At 49.7% G+C, this 18108-nt stretch overlaps 1 protein-coding gene across 1 annotated transcript in view; it reads left to right on the top strand.

Moving 5' to 3' along the window:
• The first annotated feature begins 290 nt into the window (after positions 1 to 290).
• Positions 291 to 18108, top strand: part of LOC134611038 (serotransferrin-like) — a 119691-nt gene continuing 101873 nt past the window's right edge. The window contains exons 1-3 of the mRNA XM_063454545.1: positions 291 to 410; positions 1600 to 1757; positions 1935 to 2034. Coding sequence (XP_063310615.1) covers positions 332 to 410; positions 1600 to 1757; positions 1935 to 2034 — 337 coding nt within the window. The 5' untranslated portion in view covers positions 291 to 331. The remainder of the gene's footprint in view (positions 411 to 1599; positions 1758 to 1934; positions 2035 to 18108) is intronic.

Below are 18108 nucleotides of genomic sequence, written 5' to 3'. Positions count from 1 at the left end.
TAATTTTACAATAGTTTTACAATATGCAACCACCTGCTCAGTGTTCCATTATGTCTTCTGCTTTCAATTTATCATTTGCCAGGATAACATCTGGGTCCAGTGTGTTTCCATTAGATATGGTCGATTTCTGTTCTGTTTTTTTTTGTATGTTTGATAGAAACATGCTGTTGTTGTGTTAGTTAAAATATTTATTTGCTAATATTTTCCATGTGTTGCTCCCTCCTTTTCCCTCTTCCATTTTCACTCCTCCTCTTTCCCCTTTCTGGTGCCCTTCCTAGAATTATATCTTTTCATAGTTAAGAACGGATGATGTAATCTCACTCAAAAGATCATGGAGCGCTTTTCAAGCATATTCCTCTACACTCTTAGTGTGCTGTGTTTCACCTCAATACTGCCTCACCTGGCATCAGGTAGGTAGGTAGATAGGTGATCAGGAAATATACAAAATAAGAAACAGACCACGTACCAGCACAGGCAGAGACAGATACATGGCCTGATTGAAGGACCAAACATTTAGCAGAGAAAAAAGGAGCAGTAAGGCAATAACTATCAAAGAGATCGAGAGGTAAGCAGTAACGTGGACAGGACAGAAGGGACTGTGAGCAGACAGATGGTGGAAGCAAAGCTGTAGTGAGAAGATCCATGGAAAAAACAAGGGGCAGTTGGATGACAAGAGGAGCAGTGAGCAAATACAATGCAGAGAGACAAGAAGAAATGAGCAAATACAATGCAGAGAGACAAGGAGAAATTAGCAGATACAATACAGAGAGACAATGAGCAATTAACAGATACGTGACAGAGAGACAAAGAGGAATGAGCAACTACAATACAGAGATACAAGGAGAAATTAGCAGATACATGACAGAGAGACAATGAGCAATTAACAGATACGATACAGAGAGAGACAAGAAGAAATCACCAGAATGCAGATACAAGACAGAGAAACAAGAAGAAGTGAGCAGACAGAACACAGAGAGACAAGGAGAAATGAGCAGATACAAGACAGAGAGATTAGGAGAAATGAGCAGACACAATACAGACAGACAAGGAGAAATTGGCAGGTACGATACAGAGAGACAATGAGCAATTAACAGATACAAGACAGAGAGATTAGGAGAAATGAGCAGACACAATACAGACAGACAAGGAGAAATTAGCAGATACAATACAGAGAGACAATGAGCAATTAACAGATACAAGACAGAGAGACAAAGAGAAATGAGCAGATACAATACAGAGAGACAAGGAGTAACGAGCAGATGCAATACAGAGAGACAATAAGCAGTGAGCAGATACAAGACAGAGAGATAAGGAGCAGTGAGCAGATTTATGATAGAGAGACAAGAAGCAGTGAGCATTAAATCATATATTGAGTCCGAAGTTCTACGACAAAGTGCAGACTAGGGAGAATTGTGCAAACGCTGAACATGAGAGATACAACATATGCCAGGCAATAGTCTACAGCCCCAGAAGAACAGTTCTTCAAGATGTCTAATCTGTGAAAAGAAAATATTTGGGATGTCAATATTTGCCGTGGTTTGTTATTCATTTGAATTATGCTTTTTTTTCAATTGCCTTTCACTTTTTTTATTTTTACAGGAAAAAAGTTTCGCTGGTGCACTTTGTCTGATGCTGAGCAGAGGAAGTGTTCCCATCTGGCCCGATCTCTTCAAACCATTCTGCGTCCCAATGATCCGTTCTCCAGGGTTTCTTGTGTCAGAGGTCATGATACCAAGGACTGCATGAGCAAGATACGGGTGAGGGACCAGATTTTTTAATTCCTAATCAGATAATTTAAAAATAACATTTCACTACGAATTAAATCTCTCCCCTTGATTCTCTGGCTATTGGTCTTATGCCAATTTGTGTTTAATAACCCATCTGCTGTTTACTGTGTTCCTTTATTTTACTCTGTGTCGTGTCGTGCTTCCTAGGGAAATAAGGCAGATGCAGTGTCACTGGATGCGGGGGAAGTGTATACGGCCATCCAGCTGTATGATTTAACAGCTGTAGCAAAAGAACAGCACGCAGAAGGTAAATATGGGGAATAAATGTTTACTTACTTCCTGTGCGGGTCATATGACCATACCAAAGCCCACTGTCGTCAGTGTTAAACTCCCCAAATCAAGCTGTAAGCAACACACTAACCGTAACAGCAGGATTTCTCTATACAAATAATCTGTGCCGGCAGTCAATCTGCATGTCTGTCTGTCTTTCTGTCTATCTAGACCAGTAGTGCCCAAAAGGTTGATCCCCAGATGTTTTAAAATTACAGCTTCCGTGATGCTTGGCCATTCCAAAGGCATGTAAAGCTTCATGGGAGTTGTACACCATCTGGGCATCTACCTTTTGGGCACCCCTGATCTAGACCAGTGATTCCTCAGAATGTGTCACCACACTACAGTGGAATCTCGGAACTCGAACTTAATCCGTTCCAGAGCGCTGTTCATGTTCCGATTTGTTTGAGAACCAAAACATTTCCCATAATAATTAATGTAAATTTAATTAATCCATTCCAGACCCCCAAAATTACAACATTTTAACACAAATTTTACAGTTTAATAATATCTTACATGCATAAATTCATATAGAAAAAAAATAATAATAAACACAATGTACAGTAAATGAAAAGAAAATGTAACTTCACTTTACCTGTAATGATGAGAGTTGATGAAGTAAGGGTGAAAGGAGAAAAAATATTATTGGTTGGATGGGGATAGGTAACTGTTCTTCTGGCATGTAACCCCTTCCCGACCGCTGATGTATCATTTACGTCTGCCAAAAAACGGTCCTTAAGGACCTGATACGTCCGCGGCTATTTTGCGCGCTGGAAGCGATCGTGATCGCTTTCCAGCCGCTCTGATAGTATTGCAGCGATGCCTCAACGTTGAGGCATCGTGCAATACTGTTCATTTCTGCCGGGCACCTGGAGAGCACCCGTGATCGCTCACCCCGGAGCGATCACTTCCGGGTTGCTCCACGTGGTGCCCAGCAGTTAAGCAGAGCATCGGAAGCCATCGGGAAGGGGAGTCTAGGCACTCAGCGAAGATATAATAATATATATAAAAAATTTTTTTAAAAAAATAATCGATATTAACCCCCCTCCCTCCCCGAGCCATGTGGCTCCCAAGATGGTGCTGCCTTTCTAAAGGCAGTGCATCATGGAGCTTCTGGGGGTGTCCCTAGCCTGCCTCATCATAGGGGCAAGCTAGGGTCATCCAATTACAGCTTGCCCCAATAACAATTTTATTCCAAGTATGTTCCCCATTTCTCTGATCAGTGTGGATCTCCCTCCCTCTCTTCAGTTGTGTTTTAGTGAGAGAGGGAGGGAAAGAGATCTTTGTTTTAGCTAGAGAGATTTAGAGGTTTAGGTAGTTTTAGGTAGGGATTTGTAAAATCTTGAAACCCAAAGGCTCTTTTCAGAGCCATTAACCCATATCTTGCCAGTGATCACTATAATCACTGGCTCTTGCATAGCAGCACTTATTTTGCTGTCTGTGCATTTTTTTAGGGGTCATGTCACAGGGGTCACGGAGGTCATATAGCGCTGAGCAGGCGTATGCCATTCTTGCGCTAGAGTCTGACGTGTCTATGTCAGACTCCGACCCTGATTTTGACCCTGCCAGGTGCTCAGATACACCATCACTAGATACAGTGTCTGCTGCTAGTGATGTATCTGTGGCTGCTAGTCCCCCTGTCAGAAGGAGACGCGCTGCTCCAGCTGGCAGTACTGCTGAGGTGTGGGTAGTGCCTCATCGCCAGAGGCCAGATATCCCACCCTTTACTGCATTCTGGCATCAATATGGATGTCGCAGGATTTAGCCCTCAGCAGTTTATGGAGGTGTTTCTGGGCGATAATGTATTTGGGAACATTGTCGCCAAAACTAATTTATATGCCCATCAATTCCGAGCTACAAATCCTGACTCTTTTTTGGCAAAGCAGCAATGGGCCCCCATCAATATGCCAGAATTTAAAAGATTCTGGGCATTGACAATGCTGGTGGGCATCATAAAGAAGCCCTCCATCCGCTCCTACTGGAGCAGTAGCCCCAACTGCTCTACCCCCATTTACTCCCAGTGTATGTCGAGGAAGAGGTATGAACTGATTCTGCATTTCATGCACTTCATCGACAATAGGCTGTGCCCCCCTAGGGAGCATCCCCAGTTTGACAGGCTGTATAAAATCCGCCCCCTGATTACCCACTTCGCTGCCAGGTTTGCAGAGGCTTATACACCTGGAAGGAATATATGCGTGGATAAATCCCTGATGAAGTATAAGGGAAGGCTGGGATTCAAGCAGTATGTTCCTTCCAAGCCCTCTAGGTATGGTGTAAAGGTGTATAAGCTCTGTAATAGCAAGACTGGGTATACTCAGGCCTTCCGGGTGTACGAGGGAAAGGATAGCCACCTTGACCCTCCAGGTTGCCCAGAACATATGGGAACCAGTGGCAAGATTGTCTGGGACCTGATATTCCCCCTGATGAACAATGGGTACCACTTTTATACTGAAATTTTTTATACAAGTGTCCCTTTGTTCAAGCTACTGTACTGTTTTGATACAGTAGCTTGTGGTACAATCAAAAAGAACAGCGCAGGTTTCCCAGGACAACTTGCAAGCACCCAGTTACAAAGGGGCGAGACCTCAGCTCTGCGCCAAGAGGAGCCGTTGGCAGTAAAGTACAGAGACAAGAAGGATGTGTACCTTCTTACCACTGATACCGGAGAAACTGACGGAAGCCAAGCACAGAGAGATGGACACAGGTTTCTTCAGGAAGGAAGAGATTCTTTATTGGATCACCGATCGGGACTCAGAGGGACTAGCGTCACCAAAATACAGCAAAGTCTGAGTACTGAATACATAGAGTACATTCCTTATATAGCACTGTAGCTCCTCCCACAATTAACTACACCCACACATACCCTTAACCTATTTAATAAATAGAGTCTAAACTCATCCATCCGGTCTAACCACGTGGCTCATCTGATACAAAGGAGAGGGACGCGTAATTCCAGTTCTTACATTCCTGCACCTGGTCAGTACAGTGATAACAGTATCTTAGCTACGTGTAATTAACTAACTGATACTACAAACACATATACATACATATGCCTTGTGGCAATCTTAGCCTGCTAAACTTGTATTTTACTGGAATTACATCACACCACCATCCACACTGAGAGGACTGTGGAGGTGTCTGTGTGTGGCAGAGCTGAGAGCACAAGCAAGCCAGTGTGCATCAAGGCCTATAACCAGCATATGGGTGGGGTTGATCTGGCAGATCAGCTGCTGCAGCCCTACCTAATTATAGGCAAGACAAGGGTCTGGTACAAAAAGGCAACAATCTACCTAATGCAGATTGCAAACCAGAACGCTTTTTTGTTATTCAAAAAAGCAAACCCTGGGATGCAACTGAGTTTTTTACAGTTTCAGCTGCAGATCATTTTGGGGATTTTGTACCATGATGCACCTGCTCCCTGGGTGGTGATGGAAGAGAGCAGAGTCGGGGCTGCACATTTTTATTTTTAATTCCCCCTACTGCAGCAAAGCAGAATCCCCAAAAAAGATGCAGAGTCTGTTTTATTTATTTATTTATTTATTTTATTTGCAGTTTTCAGAAGTTTCCAATTAATACAGGTAACAATGCATCAAGGTACATTTCAATGTGGTACATAGCATTTCAGTATGGTACAGTACATCAGGACGCCAAATGGCTAGCACTACATTACTCATACAAGCGGTGGGTATCATTTATATAACATAATATTATATAATTTATATAACCTTGTGTTAGGGTCATTATTTACATTATTAATTAGTTGTAGGATGCATTCCATTTATACTGTATAGGTATCTTCCTATCCGTACATGAGTGTTCACCATCACCTTATACCGCTTCACGGCGACCTTCCATATCAGTGTCAATGCATAGTGTTCAGGTGCGCGTGCATACCCTTATAGTTGTATGCGATGCACCTGTAAGAGGTCCAAGAGCTTAATGGTACCTACTAAGGGGGTTTAACCAGGTGGGTGGAGGGGGAAGGGATGCCTCCCGAGTTTCTCCTCTGGCTCCTTGTCCAGTATGTTATGCGTGATTGTCTGTCAAGCTTTTTTCACCTGATAATGGTTAGTGTTTAGCATTTAGCATTTAGTGTTAAGTGTTCAATCTCAAGTCTTAAGTCCCTCAGGTTGCTAAGTCGGCCTTTCCTGTGGGGTTTAAAGGTTCTGGAATCTGCGGGTGCGATTTTTGATACTTGTCCCATTTATCCCAAGCTTCCCTCCAAAACTTTAGTGGAGGCCTGTTAGATCTTGCCATTACTTCATACATTTTAGTGCTTTCAATTTGTAAAATACATGCGCAAATGTTTGGGGGGGGAGGGTTGTTTCAGCCAATGCCTGCTGATGGTTAGGAAAACCGCAGAAATAATGTGGTATATTAAGTACCGCTCAGTTTGTGTGAGGTGGGTTGGCATGTATTGCAGGAGGTAGTACTTCTCGTGAGCCTGTGGTAGGACGGTTCCCATTACCTTCGGTATTAGCATCTGCTTGTCTTTCCATAGTGGTGCTATGACGGGACATGCCCACCACATGTGTAGCATGTAGCTGTTGCATCTCCAACACTTCACCGATTGTGCAGGTGTTATATGTTTCATTTGTATTGGGACTAGGTACCAACGATATAGGATTTTTCTCGCTAACTCTAGGTTGGATGTGTTCAGCGTTTTGTGTTCAGTGATGTGTTCAGCATGTTCAGAGTTTTTTGTTTGCCTACTGTTCATTCGGTAGGTTCCTGCCTTTGTCTGCTTCCCATGCACGTACAAATGAGAGGTTGTGCGGGTCTGGTGAGTGGTAGTGGTTGTTGTACAATGTGGATATTATTTTCTGTGGTTTGGGCTTCTGAATGCACATTTTTTCCAGTTCAGACAGGTTTACCCAATGGTCACCTGAGGGAAGTACTCTTTTATTCTTGCATAGCCAGGAGCTGATTTGTCTATGTGCAAAGTCTGCTGAGCTGGGTAGCTTGTATGTGCTTTGGAGCTGCTTGAAAGGGATTAATGCTCCTTGTTCGAACAGTTGGTGTAAGTGCGTTAGTCCCTTGGTGCTCCAGAGGTTTATATTTAGTGCAGGTATCAAGCCTGTAAACGAGTGGAGTAGTAGTGCTGGGGAAAGCTTTGTATGTGATTTCTTGTGGTACCTATCCCATTCCCGCAGAGTTGTCGCTGTTAGTGGCGATGTATATTTATATTTCTTCTTATGTTGAGGTAATGTCCAAGCCAGTGACGTTATGGGTTGGCCCTCAGTGTACCCTGTTTCTGTGGTTGTCCAGGGGGTCGGTGCGTTGAGTCGGTGTAATGCCAAATTCAGTGGGCTTATAATGGCCGCCCTGTAATCGCTAAGTAAATTTGGTAGACCCATGCCTCCCTGTTTATAGGGTAGGTACATGATCTTTGCCGCAGTTCTAGGATTTTTGAGCACCCAAATAAATGTGTTGATACACGGTTGGGCGTCTTGAAATAATTGGGTGCGAAATAGGTATTGCAATTTCGGGAGTATTATCATTTTTACAGCAGCAATTTTCCCCATCCAGGATATGTATTTCCCCTTCCAGCTCAATAGTTGTTGTTTTACAGAGGTGAGGGTTTTATGTAATTGTCCCGGTATAGGTTTTGCACCTGTTTCATAAATTTTATGCCTAGGAAGGTAAGGTTGTCGTGTCTCCAGTCGTATGCATGTGTCTGTTGTAGGTCTTTGGTTAATAGTGAAGGTGTGTGTAGGCACATTGCCTGTGTTTTTAGACTATTTTGTTTGTAATATGAGCAGTCGCTTTATTGTTTCAGGAGGGTATATAGGACTGCGATGGAGTTGATCAGATCAATAAGCGAGAGGATGACATCGTCTGTGAACATCGTCATTTTGTACTCTTTGTCTTGGATTGTTACTCCCTTGATTGATACATTGTCCCTTATGGCTTGTGCTAATGGTTTAAGAGCGAGAATGTAAAGAATAGGGGACAGCGGGCAGCCCTACCGCGTGCCTTTCGAAATGTCGAAGGGTTCGGACACGAGACCTACGTTCACCACTCGAGCAGAGGGTGTGGAGTAAAGGGCCGATATCATGGTCAGAAATGTAAGGGGGAAGTAAAATTTCTGCAGGACATCATTAAGAAAGCGCCAGTGCAGTCTGTCAAACGCCTTCTCGGCGTCCAGAAACATAAAGACTCTGGGTTGGCCGGAAGGCGACCGACCATATGAGAGGCTATACAGCTTTCTCGTGCCATCTGCTCCCTGTCTCCCTTTCACAAATCCCACCGTGTCTGGGTGTACCAGGGAGGGGATGAGGGCAGCTGCTTGGGTGGCGTATATTTTAGCAAGAATCTTCGTATCTGTGTTTAACAGTGAGATGGGTCGTAGGTTTTTAGGATGGTTGGGCGGTTTCCCTGGTTTTGGTAAGGTAGCTATGTGTGCTAATAGCATCTGTGGTAGCATGTTTCCCGATCGGACAATGTGGTTCAGTATATGGACTAAGTGTGGTCCAAGTGGGTCGTGGAAGATTTTACAATAGTCATTCATGAATCCGTCATGCCTCAGCAATTTCCCCAGAGGTAGGGAGCATATAGTTTGCGTCAGTTTGGTCAGTGAAATTAAGGAGTCTTTTGGGGTTTGTGTTAGGGTTTTTAAATGTACCTGTGAGAGGAAGCGTTGTATGTCACTTTGCATTGGTTGGTGGGTTTGCGAGTCCTCTTTTAAATTGTAAAGGCATTTGTAGTAGTCCGCTATTTCTGCGTTTATGTCTTGAGGGTTGTAAGTTTTCCCCCCGGTGTTATTCAATAAGTATAGGATCTTCGATTTGGCCTGTCTGTGTCTCAGCAGCGACGCTGTGAGTCTTGCTAGCCCTGTTGCCTTGCGTATAGTGCCTACATTTTAACGTTTGGAGGGTGTGGGCTGTTTTTTGGAGTAATAGGTCATTGATCGTAATGCATTCGATTTCCGATTGGGAAGAGGGGTTAGGATTCAGGAGCTTTCCCTCTGTGTTTGTAGGTGTCATGAACCATAAAGATCAGTGGAGCATGGTCCGACCACACTATGTCTCCCAGTTGGCAGTGTTCTACAGACGTTATCATATTCCGTGATACCAGGATGATGTCTATTCTGGAATGTGTTTTGTGGACTGAGGAGTAGAAGGAGTAGGACTTATCATTTGGGTGCTGGGTGCACCATATATCATAGAGACCATGGACTGAGATTAGTTTTGTGATTGCTTTACATTGTGGCACTAGTGATTTAAACCTGGGGGTCGAGGTGGACACTGTTGTGTCCATATACGGTTGTAGGACATGGTTCAGGTCCCCGCATATGAGTAGAGAGGTCATAAATTGTTGGTGGATTTTGCTCTGCACCTTGTGTAAGAAGTTTTTTTTTTTTTTTTTTTAATTTTTTTTTTTGCAGTGCAAAGAATTATAACAGCATGCGTGCGGTGCCCCAACGGCATTCCTTACGCTGAATCACAACATTTTCAACATTGGGGTGTTCAAGGTTATGTGCACATATTTTTTAAATAATTATGACAAAGTTACTTCGTTTAAATCATGCAGTTTGCTTGTGGCATATAACAGGTGAGTTTAAGCAAGTGTGTCGTCAGAGTGAGGTGTTTTATTATAGTGTAGTGCTGCTTATTCTTTTAAGCTAGTGTAACTATAGAATGTCGGCATGTCATGCAGTTTAGTAGATAGCGGCTAGTGTGTGGTATAGAAATACGTTACGTAGCTCATAGGTAGGTTAAAGAGTTCTTGGTTATAGTGCACGCGTTCCAGTCCTACTATGTATGGTTCAAACACCAGCCTGCAGCTGCATCTCCCAGCCAGTCATGTCATGGTGTGTAGATCATCCGATTCCTGTGCGCAGCTTGATGAGGGAGCATTCGAAGGGGTTCAGCGTGTCGGATGTGCAGCCCCTTGTAGGCATGGTACCTCCTCGGCCCTGGAACAATGTGAGGGCTGGTACCTTCAGGCCACGAGCCCGGGGTCCTTCCAGGCCCAGGATCCTCCCCGACGGACGGGTGCGTTGGTCCGCGTGTGGGTCTGGCGTACGTCTGCATGTGGTTGCTGCGGCCCTCCGCTTGTGTGGCCGGTACCTGTGGGTCATCCCCCTCAGTGCCCTCTGTCCAGGCGGGCATTGCATGTGGGTTACAGGGGTAAGGCATGGTGTTGCGCCCATCGGAGGTTTCCCAGGCCTCTTGGTGCTGCAGATTTGCCCTGTAGGTGGACCAGAGTGAGGTATAGCTGTGGCTGGACGTGTGCGGGCCAGTAGCTGAGCCCAGAACCTGTCAAAGATTTCTTCCAGGGAGTCTCTCGCTTTATGAATGTGGCTGGATATTGCAGGTTGTTGCTGCGTATCACGAGTATAGTAGTCGCTTGTGTCCACCATTTTAGAGGCCTTCACCTCCGGACTGTCGGCTGTGGCTGTCAGTTCCGATTGCAGGGTGGAAGCTGGGCTGACTCTGTATGGCGGGGACCGGGATGTCCCCCGCCGGTCCATAGGGGGGGGGGGTTGATTGGTGCTTGCCTGTAGCTCGGAGTGGTGAGCGGGAAGCGGCCGCCTTCCCATTCCACCCTCTCTCGTAGGCCTCAGTCCGCCGTTTCGGTTCCCGGGCATTCCGGGTAGCCAGTCAGGTATCTACGGGTGCGTGCTGGGTTCCCCAAGCTGTGTAGCCTCTTTTCGCAGGTCTGCTAGAGTTGTACTCCCCGATTTCTGGCTTAGAGACGACCGTTCGGCGGGAGCTCAGGCTGAGCACGTCTTGCTCGCTTGCTGGTCAGGCTCCGCCCCCCCTTGTGTAAGAAGTTATGTTGGTTAGTGTTTGGGCTGTAAATGCCCACTACGGTGTATAGTACATTGTTGATGTTACAGTGCAGGATGAGATCATGACCTTGAGTGTCCTTCTTAAGTTGTAAAAGTTCAAACGTTAGTGATTTGTGGAATAAGAAAGACACCCCTCTGGTTTTTGAGGATTATGTGGTGTCATATTGGGTTGTGAAGTCTTGTTTCCCAAATTCTGGCACTTTACCGTGAACAAAATGGGTTTCCTGGAAACACATAATGTAGCCCCATGTAGCTAAAGCGCAGCTAAGCGGAAAAAGGCCTTGACAGGGGTTAGGAGGCGGGCTTAGGAGGAAGTAAGCAAGGGTTGGAATTATGGGTAAGTAGGAGGGGCTATTTAAATGAGCAGCCATCTTAGGTGAGTCATTCTAACTTTCTACCTGGTTGAGTTTGTGTTCACCTCGGTGTGCGCGGGCTTTGCTTGTTCGGATTTCTTTTGTCTCCTCTGCAGGGCCAATGGACGACGTGGAGCGTTTGCTGGAGGGGATCAGGTCGGCAGCACGGCATCAGGGTGCGGACTGGCTATGGGCACAGCTAGGCCATGCCCTGGCGGAGGCGGCGGATCGGGACGGCGATGGCGGTAGACCGGTTTGGGCCCGGAGGCCCCCGAGGAGGCTAAGCCCGGGCGCGGGGCCCGGTGAAGTTATCCCCGGAAGCAGTGGAGTTTCGGTTGTGGCCGGCAGCAGGCCCGGTATCCGCGTGGTCGAGGCCTTGCCTCCCCGCGTGCGGCCGGAGCCTCGGATGAGCACTCGGTGGCAGAAGGATATCGTGGACGGGGGCGCTGCTGCTTTCGGGTCGGAGGTGACCGGGCGGCCCCCTGGTGGTTCGGGACCCACGGAGGGGAGATCTAGGAGGGCTTTCCCCCCATCGGAGAGTGATGATGAGGATGAGTCTGGATCCGGGAGACCGCATGGCCGGCCTGGGAGGCAACAGGCAAGTGCAGAGGGCTCCGGCCGGGGCCCTCTTGGCGGGAAGGTCGCTAGGGGGAGCTCTGCCACAGGGGGGGGCGGGAGTAGGCCTGTAGAGGGCGCCCGGGCCGTAGTCGTAAGGGGGGAGGGTCCTGGGGCCCCTAAGAGGAAATGTGGTTCAAAAGGGGTGAGTTCCAAGAGCGGTGGGGGTTCTCGGGGTGCGGCCAGGTCAGTGAGCGGGTCCCCCAAGGGGGTGGGGGGTAGGTCTGAGCCGACGGGGTCTGGTAAGCATGGGGGGAAAGGTAAAGGGGCAGTGGCGGTGGGTGCGGGGAAAGGGGTTTCGGCGGTGGATAGGCTGAGGAGTGGGGTAGGTGGGGGATTGGGATCCTCTGTAGTGGCTGGGCGGCGGGGGGCCCCGGGTTCTGGGAGTAGTAGTGGCAGCCCCTCGCCCGTTAGTTCTCGGGGGTCCCGGGATGCTCGGGGGAGGTCGGGTAGGCACTGCTCCCCCTCGGACAGCTCGACAGGGGAAGGTGCGGCAGCCCCTAGGTTTGGTCGGCAGGGGCGGCCTGCTGGTAGAGACGGGAGGAGTCGTAGCCCCAGGGGTTCCCGGGTGCCACGTGGTGGTAGAGGTCAGCGGGAGGCTTCGGTGCAGAGCAGGCGCTCCCGGGGTCGTGACGGGAGGGGTATTGATGTCCGTTACACCCTACCCAGGACTTCTTCTCCTTGTCCTAGATCTCGGAGCCGTTCCGCCTCCTCGCAGGCTGGTCACCGGGTGGGCTCCCCGGTCGGCGAGACAGCGGCGGAAGTTCCTCTTCCTGGACGTCGGGCGATCTGCACTGCAGCCCCCACCGTTCCGGTGTCGGGGGGCTTGGCCGGTGAGTCCAGTGGGTCACTACAATCCAGCGCTTTAGTCACCACACTTCAGGCACTACTCCACTCGTTGGGGGCGGGGGGTGACACTAGCGGCATTGGTCAGGTGTGGGCTCCGGGTGCTGTGGCTACGGGCTCGCGAGTCGGGAATTCCACAGGGCCTAGTTCGGCCGGGGACGTGGTGGTGCCGCAGGAAGTAGGGGAGGCTGGGAGTGAGCGGGCTGAGTTGACTGGGGGTATCCCCGACGCGGCTAGGCAGCACGCGTATGTATCTTTTGCGGGCCCGCTGGGAGTTCACTTGAAACAGGACGTAAAGGATAAGATATGGAAGGGTGAGTTCTGTGAGATTTTCTCCCTCCTCCCGTTAGAGGACTTTATTGACCTCAAGGAGGAGGATAAGAAGGATGAGAAAAAGGAGGAGGAGGAGAAGAGGAAGCGGTATCGCAAGATCCCGAAGTCCTTTGGTAATTGGTTGAGGGCCTTTTGCGTGCTGGCTAGCGTGCTTGGCGAGAAATCGCCGGGGTTATGCTCGTCCCTGTTTTGCTATCTGGATGGCATTTGGGAAGCGTACCGGACTTACGGGGGGTTGGCGTGGTGGCGGTATGACGAGCAGTTTCGGCAACGGCTGGCGGCTAATCCGGGTATGCGGTGGGACCAAATGGACCTGCCGCTCTGGATGAAGCTGATGATGGCGCAAAAGGCGCAGCCCTTTCAGAACACGGCCGGCGCAAGGGGGCAGTCCGCCTCGCCGGCCACCTTTCAAAAGGGCTTATGCTGGCTCTATAATGAGGGCCAATGCAAATGGGGGTCCACTTGTCGTTTCAAGCACGAGTGCTCCGGCTGCGGGGGCGCTCATGGGCTCAACCGCTGCTTCAAGAAGGGTAAGTCCGGAGGCGCCGGTGCGGCTGTCGCGGCCGGGGGAGGGGGTGCATCCGCTTCCCCGGGGCTTAACCCCAGTGAGGCTAAGCGCGATGGAGCCGTGGCTAAGCCGCTACGGTAACAGGGCGGATGCTGCTGTGCTCCTGGCGGGTTTTGCGAAGGGTTTTTTTATTCCGTTTCAGGAGCGGGAGGGGGGATCGGGGAGGCTGCGCAACCTGAAGTCTATGGCTGACTTCCCGGACGTGGTGAGGGAGAAGCTGGGCAAAGAAGTCGGGCTGGGCCGCATGGCGGGCCCGTTCGCAGTGCCTCCGATGGTGGGCCTGCGGATTTCCCCACTTGGGGTAGTTCCCAAGAAGGAACCGGGTAAATTTCGACTCATTCACCATCTCTCATACCCGAAAGGGGAGTCGGTGAATGACGGTATTAATAAGGACTTATGCTCGGTGTCGTATGCATCCTTCGACCGGGCGGTCGCACTGGTCAGGCGGGCCGGGCATGGGGCTCTGATGGCTAAAGTGGACATTGAGGCAGCGTTTCGGCTGCTGCCGGTCCACCCGGATTGTCATCACCTGCTGGGGTGTTTCTTCGAAGGGGACTACTTCGTGGACTTGTGCCTGCCCATGGGTTGTTCCATTTCGTGCTCCTATTTTGAGAAATGTAGCACTTTTCTCGAATGGGTGGTACGGGAGGAGGCAGGGAATCGTTCTGTTGTGCATTATTTGGATGATTTTCTGTGTGTGGGGCCGGCTGATTCCTTAGAATGCCTGCGCCTGCTGCGGACGGTTGAGTGGGTGGCGGGCCACTTCGGGGTGCCGCTGGCTGGCGGGAAGGCCCGACCACGTGTCTGTGTTTCTTGGGACTGGAGATTGACTCTGGGCTGGGCGAATGTCGGCTGCCCCGGGATAAGCTGGACAGGCTTCGAGGGGCAGTGGCTGCGGTGGCTGGGGCGCGCAAGGTTACCCTGCGGCAGCTACAGTCTTTGATCGGGCTGCTCAATTTTGCGTGTCGGGTCATTCCAATGGGGAGGGTCTTCAGTCGCAGTTTGTCGGCTGCTACCGCGGGGGTTCGGTCCCCACACCATTTCATCCGGGTGTCGGCGGCCATGAGAGCGGACTTGGGCATCTGGGATGCCTTCTTGCGGGATTTTAATGGGACGGTGTTGTTCCGGCAGGAGGGCCAGTCGTCGGCCGAGCTGGAGCTTTTCACGGATGCATCGGGCAGTGTGGGCTTTGGGGCATATTTTGGTGGCTGTTGGTGTGCTGAGAGGTGGCCGGAAGCTTGGGGTTCGAGCCCTCTTATGCGCAACTTGGCTTTCCTTGAGTTGTTCCCGTTGGTCGTCGCGATGGCACTGTGGGGCGACGGGCTGCGCGATCGGAAAGTGGTCTTTTTCTCGGACAACATGGCAGTGGTTCACGCGGTGAATCGTCAGTCTGCGGCCTCGAAGCCGGTGGTTAAGCTGCTTAGACGGCTTGTGTTGCTGTGTATGTCTCGGAATGTTGTTTTTCGCGCGCGCCATGTTCCCGGCTATTTGAATGAGGTGGCTGATGCTCTGTCTTGTTTTCAGTGGTCCCGATTCTGGCTGGCGGCGCCGGGGGCATCGAAGGAAGGGCAGGCTTGCCCGGACGAGATTTGGCAGCTGGGAGCATCCTGCTTGGAGGACTTGTGAAGGCTTCTCTGGCACCGGCCACTTGGGCCTCATACAGTAAGGTTTGGAGCTTGAGGGAGCGGTCGCTGGACGGGTTGGCCTTAGACGGCGGGGATGCCCTGCGTGATGCTTTCCTGTGGTACACCTGTCAGTTGCTGGCGAAAGGGCCGTCCCCTGCTGTGGTGGACAGGTCCATGGCGGCGTTGGCGTTTTGGTTTAGGTGGCATGGGAAGGAGGACTTTACCAAGACCCTCGTCATCAGGCAAGCCCTGAAGGGCTATCGCAGGGGTCGCAGGTCGCCAGATACCAGGCGTCCAGTGTCGGTTAAGCTATTGGGGGATTTGGTGGGTCTATTGTCTGAGGTCTGTTTCGATGGGTTCGAGGCTTCGCTGTTCAAGGTGGCGTTTCTTTTGGCGTTTTTTGGGGCATTCCGAATAGGGGAATTGGTGAGTGCTAATAAGATGGTGCAAGGGGGTCTGCAATTTGCGGGGGTTCGTGTTTTGGATAGGAAGGTGGTGGTGCACCTTGGCAGCTCCAAAACGGACGTCCGCGGCGTGGGCCGGGACGTAACGCTGTGGGCCTTGCCGGGCTCGGCTTTGTGCCCGTTGGCTGCTACGGCGGAGTACCTGGCGCAGAGGCCAGCGATAGGGGGTTCCTTGTTGGTACATGCTGACGGATCGTCCCTTTCTCGGTTCCAGTTCACGAAAGTTTTTCGGTTGGGCCTGGGTAAGTTGGGGCTTCGGGCTGAACGGTTTGGAACACACTAGTTCCGTATTGGGGCGGCCACGGAGGCAGCGCGTTTGGGATTGGGGGACGAAGTGGTGAAGCGGATAGGGAGGTGGGAATCGGTAAGATTCCGTTCCTATGTCCGGTTGGGTTTATTGGAGTGATGGACTTGGGGCACTGTATTAAAAAAAAAAAAAAAAAAAAAGTGAAAGTAATATATGGGGTTAGCTGATTAAATTAGAATGGAACGTTGCGATGTTTTGGGCTGGGGTAGGGGTCTCTGTTAGACTTCCCTCACCCTTTGTTTTCTCCTCCCCAGGGCGTGTGGCATGGATCATGGGCCATTCGTTTGTCTTCTGGGCCGAGAGGAGGGCCGCAGCTCGAGCACGAGGCCAGCAGCTGGGTTTTCCGGAAGGCCAGTTGGCAGTTCGTTGGTTTGGGTATCGGGGATTTTGCTGGGGAGATGTTTGTGGTGCGCTGTTTAGGATGCTGGCGGCGGGGTGCGCGCCGGACTTGCTGGTCCTGCATGTGGGGGGTAATGACCTGGGCCTTACGCCGCAACGCCGGCTGGTGAAGTGGATGAAGCAGGACATTAACAAGTTGAGAGGCCTGCTTCCGGGGGTCATGTTAGTTTGGTCGGAGATTGTCCCGCGGCGCCGGTGGCGGCACGCACGGGATCCAGTGGCTATGGATAGGTGCAGAAAGAAAGTGAATAGCTTGATGGCAAGCTTTGTCCGGAAGGTAGGGGGTGTGGTGGTGAGGCACCTTGAGCTGGAGGAAAAGTTGCCAGGATACTACCGCTCGGATGGTGTTCACCTCTCGGATGTGGGTTTGGACCCGCTCAACTTGGGTTGGCAGGATGGTATTCGGATGGCACTGTTTCTTCGGGGTGGCGGAGCTCAGACAGCTTAAGGGGTCAAGGTCTGAGCTTGTGGCGGGACGGGGAGCTGAAGGAGAGGAAATAGGCTCCCCTGGATGAAAGTGAGGTGGAATAAACAAATTGTGGTCATCGGTGGTTGAGAGGTTTCGAGTCCTGGAGGTGGCTCAGAACCTGGTGGGGCAGGGGTATCCGGGTATACCCCTGCCGTGGTTAATGGATGGTTGGCACTTTGGAATAATGTTGGTGTATCTTATAAATATGTATATGTGTTATTATATGGGAGTCATTGCCTTTTGTATGGTAGCCGAAGGAACAGGATGCGAGGGGGCGGAGTATGGGGGGCAATGACCCATGTTTATCTGTTAATTTATTATCGTTATTATTATTATTATTATTATTATTAATATTATTATTATTATTGGTTAATAAAGCTGTGGACAAATTTCCCCATATTCCTTAGTGTCTGTGTGTTATTGGGTTAGGATATGGGTGTGGTTTGTCCTGGATTCCGACTGCCCAAAATGGCGACTATACACCTGTCATGTCTACTTTGTCTTTTTTTTAGCACCTTCCAAGAAAACCCTACGTTTGTGTGGGGTCTTCAGCCCCCTGACGTTATGGGATTGTATCTTCATAAATTTGTGTGTGTAGAATACCAGTGACTATATCCATTTCATAATGCCTTTCTCGCAACCTCTGATGCCTTTCTCGCTTACCCTTAGTGTTTGTATGAGGTGTAATAGTCAGTGTCAGGTTAGCTAGTTTTCCCGAGTTTACGAGCATAGTGGAGAGCTTGTTGTCGTACAGCCAGTCGGGACGTACAGGAAAAGGGGAAGGGTTTTTAAACAGGAGGGAAACCAGAACTAGGTATTTACAAAGCCTCGTTGTTTGAGGCATGGTATCGGTATGTGGTACCATTGGGGTGGAAACTCTTGTGTTTCCTTATAGTGGCTATGGGTCTATCAGGTTAGCTTAGCTGGGTAGGGCATTGAGAGGTAGTGACCTCGGCCGGGGGTATGATCGCGTCACTTATGTGAGACCGATCCGGCTATGCGTTCTGCAGGTGGGGTGAAGATCTTTGTGGATCGTATACCTTGCGTTTTATGTTAAGTCAGTAGCGCATTTCTATATCAGACAATGGCATACACATGAGCATGTCTACTTTTATACATTTTGCATTATTACCATATCGAGTGTGAGGCAACTCATTCAATAGTCCAGGTCCTAAATGTTGCCATAAGGTCGTTGCCCCTCTCGGTCAGTTTGATCAAATCGTACATAACATGCATTACTAAGTTTCAGTGCCTGAGGTAGCCTTTGATTGATAA

This window comes from Pelobates fuscus, chromosome 5 (assembly GCF_036172605.1).
Source record: "Pelobates fuscus isolate aPelFus1 chromosome 5, aPelFus1.pri, whole genome shotgun sequence".
In the NCBI taxonomy this organism is placed as follows: domain Eukaryota; kingdom Metazoa; phylum Chordata; class Amphibia; order Anura; family Pelobatidae; genus Pelobates; species Pelobates fuscus.
Note: the sequence above shows the minus strand (reverse complement) of the source record. Positions and strands in the feature narration are given on the sequence as shown.